The following is a 10008-nucleotide window of genomic DNA, read 5'->3' as shown; positions in this document are numbered from 1 at the left end:
TAAATTTAGTTCGCTACTTAAAAAAAAAAAAAAAAAAAAAGAGCTCTGTTTGTTTGAGAATTCTGACACAGCACTGGCTCAACCAATGGCATGAGATTGGGTTTTTTTGACAAATGGCAGATGGGGGAGTGTTCGGGAAACTTGTTTAAAAACAAACTTTATTTATGCAGTTCCACTTGGTGATTCAGTGGCGGAGGAATCACATACTTCAACTTTAACAGTTCTTTGATGATATTAATGGTTCAATTTAGAACTATATCTGTCTGAAGAAGAATTACTTTTATTATTGTTATTATTATTATTATGACAGTGATAAAATGGAATCACTGTATTATTATTATTTTGTTATTAATATTTATACACTTAGTTTAAATAGAATTTTTGCGTTTAGTTTTTTTTCTGTGGCATAGAGATCATATAGTTCAACTTTAAAGCTTCTTTGATTGGTTCAATTTAGAACTATATCTTTCTGAAGAATTATTAATATTGCTGTTATTATTATTATTACAGTAACAACATGTAATAACTGTACTATTATCATTACTATTATTATTGTTTTTCATATTTATAAGTTTAATGTAAATATAAATGTAGCATTTCTAGTAAATTATATCTTTTTGGCGATGCAGTAGCAGAGAAATCGCAGTTCAACTTTATTTTTTTTTGATTGTGTTCATGTTCAATTTAGAACCATATATTTCTGAAGAATTATTAATATTACAGTAATAAAATATAAGAACTTTTTTTTGCGTATGATTCATGTTTATACATTTACATTAAATGTAAATTCAGTGGTTATTTTATATTAATGGTTCAATTAAGAACCATATATGTCTGAACTGTATTATTAATAATAATCATATACATTTTTATACATTTAATTTAAATATAAATGTAACATTTAAAGTTTTTTGGTGATTAATTGGTGGAGAAATCGCATAGTTCAACTTTAATGCTTCTTTGATGATATTAATGGTTAAATTTAGAAGCGTAACCCGTAAGGTACTTGACTTTTAATGAGACTAGTTTAATTTGAGCTTTTTTTTAGTTTTAATGAGCAGAACATGTTTGTTGAGGATCGTCGAGGTTGTGCTGCATTTGAAGGCGTGCAGTGATTGATGCTTCATGATTTTCAGCTGAACTCCTGCGTGTTTTCCTGCATCTGTTAAACAGAAACTCATTCTTAGAGCTTTGTTATTTGGCTCGTATTTTACCGTTTCCCACCCTGCCGTGCGGCCAATCATCTTTCAGACCCTGCAGGACTGTCCCTGCGCTGCTATTGGCTGACAGCTTTTCTGAGCTCCTTCAATGCTTCTGCACTTTCATTAGTAGCCAAAGTATAAACAATAATTAGTCATGCTGCAGTGAACACTTATTTATGAAGTATTGGTACTTTAATATATTGCTTAAAACTGAATGTTTTTACACACAAACCCATTGGTTGGTGATTGTTAAGCATGCATGAGTCATTTGTTGATGCTGTGCATGTTAATGTGCCTGTTAATGACAGCAGCATCGTGAAATGCTTTCAAAAGCTTTGTGTTCTCTAGTTATCTAAGCGCTTGTTTATCTGGATGTGGGATGTTTTGGACTGGACTCTGTGCTGGAAGGTGGACTTTGTGTTGGCCAGTAATCTTTCCCAGAGAAACACCTTCCTAAGCGGAGGAGGGAAAACCTCTGTTGGATAATGATATATAAAGAAAGACAGAACATGCCCTCATCCCTCCAGAGCTCCAGTCGTCATCCTGTCACTCCATCAGACAGAGGAACCCAGTCACAGGTCAGTTCACCATGTTTGTGTCATCTTCAATTAATAATAGAACTATATTATGTAAAAAAAGGAAATATAATTATTTTTTAAATACAATTTTAAATGAAATATTTTATAAAATATAATTTTTTAAAAGAACTTTTGACATTGTTTTTAAATGTGTAAAATTATGAATAAATATGTGATATTAGCATGCAAAAACTTTAAAATCGTGCAATTTTTTTTTTCATTTGAATGCAATGTATTATTTTTTAATATTATTTATATTGTGCAAAAGTTCTAATTCCTATAAATAGCAAAAGCATACAAAATAAGCTGAAATATTTTGATCTTTACTTGTTGCATACAAATGCATACTACAGACTCATTTTTTCTTCCATTAAAAACATTTTTAAGAACTTCATACACAGTTTATAATTGTCCATAACACTAATTTCAAGCATCTCAGCAGAAGCCTTTTGATCAAAATCATTTAAAACCGTCAGAAATATAAATTCAGGCAAAGCTTTTGACTCCTGGTGTAAATATTTACAACATATGCAAATGTTCTCAAAGTAAAGCTCAAAAGGCTTCTGCTGAGATGCTTGAAATTAGTGTTGTAGACAATTGTAAACTGTGTATGAAGTTCTTACAAATGTTTTTAATGGAAGAAAAATAGAGTCTACTGTAGTATGCATTTGTATGCAACAAGTGTGCAGCATAATGCAAATGCTTTCAATCATTTCAAAGCATCCCGGGATGCTCCTCATGCAGCTGGTTAATAAATGTCCAGAAGAGCTCAAATATATGAGATATATGTTTTGGTCTCTGTGTGATTTTCATCCTTTTATTATTCTAAAACATGCAAAATAGTCATAATGAAGAATAAGCTGGTGTGGCCAAACTTTTGACCATGCATTTTATAATAAATAATAAATTGTAATGCAGTGACTGTGCGTGTGTTTTCAGCTGTCAGTATGGTGGGTCTGAAGCCATCTGATGTTCCTCCTCCTCTGGGTGTGAAGGTTCTCAGCGCAGGAACGGCCGCCTGCATCGCTGATTTAGTCACCTTCCCTCTGGACACCGCGAAAGTGCGGCTACAGGTACAGACTTCAACCTGATACCAGCCTCGGGATCTGTTGCATTTCTGTGCTTTGCACAAATAATATATTTATTATTATGATACAAATTACATGAAAAATTCTAAATGTTTACCTTATTTTTTTAAGATTTCTAAAAAAAAATTGACTTTAAAATATTATATTTTCGACGATTAATATGATTCTGTTTTAAATTATATAAATATATATTATATATATGAAATATTGTATATTATAAAATATATTAAAATATGATAATATATTATGCATTATATATTTCTGCACCAACAATATATTTATGATCATAATAAAATCATATAAATAATCTTGGTAGTTGTCTTTTTTTTTTTTTTTTTTTAGATTTCTGAAGAAGAAAAATGTTATATAAATTAATACATATTTATAGTAAGATGCAATCTGAATATGAATGTTTTAAATGATATTTAAATATTGTATATTAAAAGTTATATTTTATATATTAAAATATTACAATACACATTATTATATATTTTGCACAAAGAATGTATTTATGATTATAATAAATAATAAATAAATAATTTCTAGGAATTTTGTTATTAATATTTTAAAAGTATACCTACTTTTTAAAGATTTCTTGAGAAGAAAAAAATATATTTTTAATATTAAAAATCGATTTAAAATTATAATATATAAACTGTTTCTCAATATAATTTGGTTGTTTTAAGTATTATAATATATTTTTGCACCAATAATCTATTTAAATATTGTATATTAAATATGATGTTTTATCTATTATATCAGTTTCTATTAAATATTATTTAAAAAAAATTAATGGGTAATTGTTAGGAATTTGGTAGATATTTTTAAATCTGTATCTTGGCAAAAACACAATTATTATTATATATTTTTTAAAAGTAGTATTATAATTTTTAATTACTACATACTTGTAACTGTGTTAAACAGTAGCAGTATTATCTGTGTGGTTTACTCCCATCACAATCTCTCCATGTTTTCTTCCAGATCCAGGGAGAGACAGCGGCGACGGGCGCAGCTAAAGGCATCCGGTACAGAGGGGTGTTTGGGACCATCAGCACCATGGTGAGAACGGAGGGGCCGCGCTCGCTCTACAACGGCCTGGTCGCCGGTCTTCAGAGACAGATGGCCTTCGCTTCCATACGAATCGGCCTCTACGACAGCGTCAAGAGCTTCTACACACGAGGCAAAGACAGTGAGTTCAAAATCACCGCTTTTCATTCAATAGAAAAGAAAACCTCAGCTGTTTCTCCCAGACCAGAACAGGAATATTGGGATGGAGAAACATCTGAGACAAAGCCGATTCTTGAATGGAAGTAATTGGTCATTTTTGCCTTGCAGACCCCAACGTGGGCATCAGGATCCTGGCGGGCTGCACCACCGGAGCGCTGGCCGTGTCCGTGGCTCAGCCCACAGATGTGGTGAAGGTGCGCTTCCAGGCCCAGAAGAACCTGCAGGGGGTGGGCAGACGCTACAGCGGCACCATGCAGGCCTACAGACAGATCTTCCAGCACGAGGGGCTCCGGGGCTTGTGGAAAGGTGTGTTTTTGTGTTCGTTTTTGCTACATTCTTTAAAATAAAGCTTCCAAAAGGTGTTTTTTTGCAGCGATGCCATAGAAGAACTATTCTGGGTTCCCCAAAAGAGCCTTTCAGTCAACAGCCCTTTTTTTAGTGTGAAGAACATTTGAAAGAACCTTTTCCCACTTTTGTTGAATGGAAAGATTCTGTGGATGTTAAAGGTTCTTTATCGATCTATCATTTTTATTTGAAATGATAGATCATTTCTAAAAAAGACATTTTTGTCTAAACTTGTTGTAATGCTTAATGAGATTGCCCGAGAATCAGTTAAAAAAATAAAATAATATATATGTATATTTACACTGTTACATTTATTTCAAAATATACAAAAAATAGCAAAATATAAAATTTTATTTTTTATTTATTTATTTATTTATATATACAGTATGTATATATATATATTACACATTACAATATATAATTACAAAAATTATATATTACACATAAGAATAATAAAATGTAAAATATAATTATTAAGATTAACTGAAAATTTATATTTTTGAATTTGGATTTTTTTATTATTTATAGATTTATATATCTATATTAGATATATTTTATATATGTTTATATTACGAAAAAAAATGTAAAAATGTGTGCATTTTATTATTGTGCATTATGTAATATAATTTAGCATTTGAAGGTATAAAATAAATGTAAATATATTCTTAATTTGAAAATGCATTTCTTTAAGATTTAGCGTATGTTCAAAACATATTTTGGCCAGTATATACTACTACTACTACTACTACTACTAAAATTATTTATATCTATTTGATTGATTGATTGATTGATTGCCATGTGAGGTGGAAAAGAGCCAAATATGGCGTTTAATTGTATCAGAAGCATGTGTTTTTGTCACGCCAGCTCTGTTTTTGCTTAAGCTGCACAGCACTGATGACTCTGAATATCTTCTTTATATCTGATTTGTTTCCACACAGGAACTCTACCCAACATCACGAGGAACGCTCTGGTCAACTGCACTGAACTGGTGTCCTACGATCTCATCAAGGAAGCCATTCTCAAACATAAACTCATGTCAGGTATGAAAACTCACGGCAGGGCTCAGAATCAGAAACCTAAACAACTCAGTTAGAGATTTCAATAAACAGGTCGAGCCATTTCTGACTGTTCATGTTTCCAGTCTCAGTTCTATTTAGCATTTTTATTAGGTAGAAACCAGAATCATTAAATACATAAAACATGATTTCAGCAGACAGTGTTTCCCAAAATCAAAACATATGCCAGCGTATGACGGAGCCTCTAAATCAGGCCAGGAGTCCATGAGGAGACGCAGCTGAAGCGTCCCGCACCGCTAATAACCAGTGTGAAACATGCTAGAATGAACCAGCACAAACCACTTTCACCAGATAAGATAGTACTGGTGATCAGGTCAGGTCTCGCTGTCTCATTCATGCCATCAGCACTTTTGTAGTGAAGGGCCTGTAAAATTAGGGCAAAGGTGTGATGAGGTTTACACACACACACACACACACACACACAGAGAACAAAGTGTGTCTGACACCATCAAAACCAGTTGATACTGTTAACTGACACCAATAAAACAAAAAAAAGTGTTATTGCTGTAATAAAGTAAAATATAAATATTAGATGAAATTAGAAATGTGACCTTTGGCAAATAACTGAAATAAGCTGAAGTTTAAAATGACTAAAAATTAAATAAAAATACATAAAAGGTAAGTAGAAATAAAATAGAAAAAAAATTAAATGTGATAACAAAAGCGCATAGTAAAATTACTAAAACCTAAACTAAAATGAACATAAAAACAGAAAATATATGAGTAAAACCTAATCAGAATTTTTATAAATACTAGTAGTATATTAATAATACACCGAACAAATAATTTGCATACAGGACATACAGGCCAAAAAAAAAAACATTTCCGATGTTTAGAACAATAAGGCAACTATTTAATTAACTAAATAAAATATAGAAGATAAATTAAGACTTCAAGACAAAATAACAATATATTTGTATTATAATTATATATATTTATATAAAAAAATATAAAAAATAAATAAAATGACAAAAGCACATAAATGACTAAAATTAAAACTGAAAATGAAAAAATAATATACAAAATATTAATGAATACTATAGTATATAAATACTACAAAAAAATAACTTATTGAATAATTTTTTTTTATTTGTAAATAAAACAATTCCATTTTAGATGGAAGAACAATAAGGTGACTATTTAATTAACTGAATAAAAACTTCAAGACAAAATGACAATATATTTAATGTTTTTCTTTTTATTTAATATTTAGTGATAGATAGATAGACAGACAGACAGACAGACAGATAGAGAGAGATAGATAGATAGATAGATAGATAGATAGACAGACAGACAGACAGACAGACAGACAGAGAGAGAGACAGACAGACAGATAGATAGATACACACACAATATAATCTACACAAAGACATACAAATCATCAATACAAACTATAACGCTACGATACTTAAAAAAAAATGTTGGTCTACACCAGACACATTGAATGAAACAAGAGAAACTCATACTCCAAGCCCAAACTCTAGGTGCATCAGTCATTTAATTTCAGTTATATTTATTTGTGTTTTTTTCATCACAGACAATCTTCCGTGTCATTTCGTGTCTGCGTTCGGAGCGGGTTTCATCACGACAGTGATCGCGTCTCCTGTGGATGTGGTGAAGACGCGCTACATGAACTCTCCGCCCGGACAGTACAGGAGCTCCCTCAACTGTGCCTGGACCATGATGACCAAAGAGGGTCCGACCGCCTTCTACAAAGGGTGAGCGCCACATACTTCATGATAAATCATTAGTTAATGCTCTTAAATAAATCATACTCTCATAACGCGTCACACCTGAAATGATCTCTGACTAACAGCCGAAACGTTCCTGTGTTTCTCCTTCAGGTTCGTTCCATCTTTCCTGCGGCTGGGCTCCTGGAACGTGGTGATGTTCGTGTCGTTCGAGCAGCTCAAGCGGGCCATGATGATGTCCAGGAGCAGAGTCGAGGCCACCACGTAGATCTTCCCCTCCAACTGAAATCCTTTCAAGCACACGGACTCACATGAGCAGCTGTTTCAAATTCCTCTGACAGGACGATGACGAGAACAGGTGTAACTTCCAGTTTCATGCTTCCGCTTTGGAAGTTAAACAGGCAACATTACGGGATGCATCTGACAGAAACACCAGAACCAGATCATGACTGTCATCCTTTCTCTTTCAGGGTAAACCACTATAAAAACTGCTGCCCAATACAACCATTGATCACACAATGCACAAATCTTCTGAACCTCAGCCCCTTGATATGTTAATGTACATAATGTTTATGTAATATTTATATTTCCTCATTTTTTTAAAGCAATTAGAGCTTTGTTTAAAGCAACTATTTACCTTAATGTCCATTTAACCCTAAATATCCAACAAGTAACCCTGGAATGACCTAGAAAGTGTTGCCTCATTACTGGAAACCTAAAAAAGACAAAGATAAGCACATATGCTTCAATAAACACCTTTATACAACCTTCGGATGTCTTTGTGGTGACTGTGGACTTGTGTTGTTAACTTTGTGAAATAAGAGTTGCATATCTCTTAAAAAAAATGGTATCATGCATTAATCACGTAGATGTTCATTAAAAAATAAAACTCAATTCTATAAACCTGATTTTGACATGCAATAGTATAACAACTTTTAAACAGTATTTTGCTTATGCATGCAGATTTTTTTTACCATATTAAGTTGTGGTACTTTGTGGAATAAGAGTGATACGAGTCTCTTCAAAAAAAAAAAAATCTTTAAATGATCATGATGTAAATTAAAATTTAAGGAACAGGTACAAATGAGTTACTTAAATATTTATGGTGTCATGCAAAAAATCATGATCATTTAAAAAAACTAAATTGCTATTATGCATGTAAATGTTACGACCCTATTTGTTGACAGACTGCAATGAATGTTTTTAAAAATTCATATACAGTATGAGTTTTCAAATTATTACTAAAGGCAAAAAGATGAATAAAAATGATTAAAAGTGACCTGTTATAACATGGAAGACAAGAAAAGCTGCATTAATTGAACTGAATTACCCAAAAAATGTAATTAAATTTTAAAAACTTCTATGAATTCTTATTGCCAAACCACCAATGAAAAGACGCAAACTTTGTATTTGAATATTCAGTCACTAATTTTATTCTTCAACATTAGATATGAATCCAACACTATAAAATTAATCGGGTCATCAGGAATAAAAAGTTACATCTTCAAAACCAAACACCGTTTATAAATAAGACAACGACACAGTGTCACATCAACGTTTGTGCATACAAATGCTGTCCTTTGGAATTGAGTTGAGGTCTGAATAACAATATTCACAAAACAGATTAGATATTAAATACTCGCTGCAGGCCACATCAAAGAATTGTGCAGACGATGATGGGTGCGGGTTTAATACAACTTAAACGCACTTTAACATGCAAAGGGGTTGAATCATCTGCATACAGAAAAAACAACAACTTCCTAACATCTTATGAACATGAACATCATCTTCCTGAGATGGGTAAAGATGAAGAAGGAGGAGTCACATGACCACGACCAAAATGTTCAAGTGTGAAGGGATTCCAATCTGTTCATTGGAGAGTTTAAAACATCACTTTGAAAGTATTATTAATAATACTTAACAGTGTAAGTCTTTTCCCTGACCAGGTCAATGTAGCTAAACAACCAGCTATGTACCCTTGATGTACAGTTTATACAGCTGTTTAATTATTAATACTCAAATAAAGCTTCATCCACGTTGTACATTTCCTAACTAAAAACTATCATGAAGTTAATGGAAAAAGAAGAGAAAATCAACTGTTGCGGTTTCCTTTTGTCTGTGAAATGATGCTGGAATCACTTTTCTTGGTCCACGGTCATGAGAAGCGTGACCTCAGGCATCTGAAGTTGACCTTTGACCTTGTCGTGGAACTTCTCCCTGTAGCGATTGAACTCCATGATGCTCTCCGGCTCCTCTTCCAACCAGAACTTATCAAACTCATACGCCAGGTAACCTGCCAACACAAAACACATCAACATAAGTGAGCGTATCTCCAAGAAAAGAAAAATCATTACATTTTACAAGTAAGCATGGAACTTTAAATGCAATATTTACAGTAATATAAAAAAAAAAAAAAGTTTAAATCAGCAAAAATGCAGTACAACAAACGTATTTATTATGCTGACTAAAATAAATATACTAAAAATAAATTTCATATTTTATACTTTTTATTATTTATACTTAAATACTGCACATTTAATTTTAATAATAAATGTATTTAATAATACAACAATAAACAATATATTAAATAAAATATAAATATATATAATTATTATTAAGATTATTATATATATTATAATATATATTTGAAATACTATTATATTAATAATGTATTATTAGTAATTATTATTTTTTCTACATTAGAAATAATATAATAAACTGGGTTAAACATCTGTATTGTCCTAAACTTTGCCTTGATTTTCTTTAATCAAAATGTTTTTTTTTTTTTTTTTTTTTTCATT

At 31.7% G+C, this 10008-nt stretch overlaps 2 protein-coding genes across 4 annotated transcripts in view; one reads left to right on the top strand and one right to left on the bottom strand.

The window, feature by feature from the left end:
- Positions 1 to 1686: 1686 nt before the first annotated feature.
- ucp1 (uncoupling protein 1) lies at positions 1687 to 7976 on the top strand. Of its 2 annotated transcripts, XM_016506603.1 has the most exons (7): positions 1687 to 1780; positions 2720 to 2853; positions 3850 to 4057; positions 4204 to 4401; positions 5379 to 5480; positions 7054 to 7234; positions 7361 to 7976. In XM_016506603.1, the coding sequence occupies exons 2-7, from the start codon at positions 2728 to 2730 to the stop codon at positions 7473 to 7475; spliced, it is 930 nt and encodes a 309-aa protein (XP_016362089.1). In that variant the 5' UTR covers positions 1687 to 1780; positions 2720 to 2727; the 3' UTR covers positions 7476 to 7976. The 2 variants fall into 2 exon arrangements, with proteins under 2 accessions (XP_016362089.1, XP_016362090.1); XM_016506604.1 differs by lacking the exon at positions 1687 to 1780 and having other exon boundaries at positions 2705 to 2853.
- Positions 7977 to 8940: 964 nt separating this feature from the next.
- Positions 8941 to 10008, bottom strand: part of elmod2 (ELMO/CED-12 domain containing 2) — a 5443-nt gene continuing 4375 nt past the window's right edge. For both annotated transcript variants that reach the window (XM_016506600.1, XM_016506601.1), the window contains exon 9: positions 8941 to 9500. In XM_016506600.1, coding sequence (XP_016362086.1) covers positions 9343 to 9500 — 158 coding nt within the window. In that variant the 3' untranslated portion in view covers positions 8941 to 9342. The remainder of the gene's footprint in view (positions 9501 to 10008) is intronic.

This window comes from Sinocyclocheilus anshuiensis, unplaced genomic scaffold (genome assembly GCF_001515605.1).
Source record: "Sinocyclocheilus anshuiensis isolate Anshui unplaced genomic scaffold, SAMN03320099.WGS_v1.1 scaffold274, whole genome shotgun sequence".
Taxonomy (NCBI): Eukaryota; Metazoa; Chordata; class Actinopteri; order Cypriniformes; family Cyprinidae; genus Sinocyclocheilus; species Sinocyclocheilus anshuiensis.
This window is presented reverse-complemented; position numbering and strand designations above follow the sequence as displayed.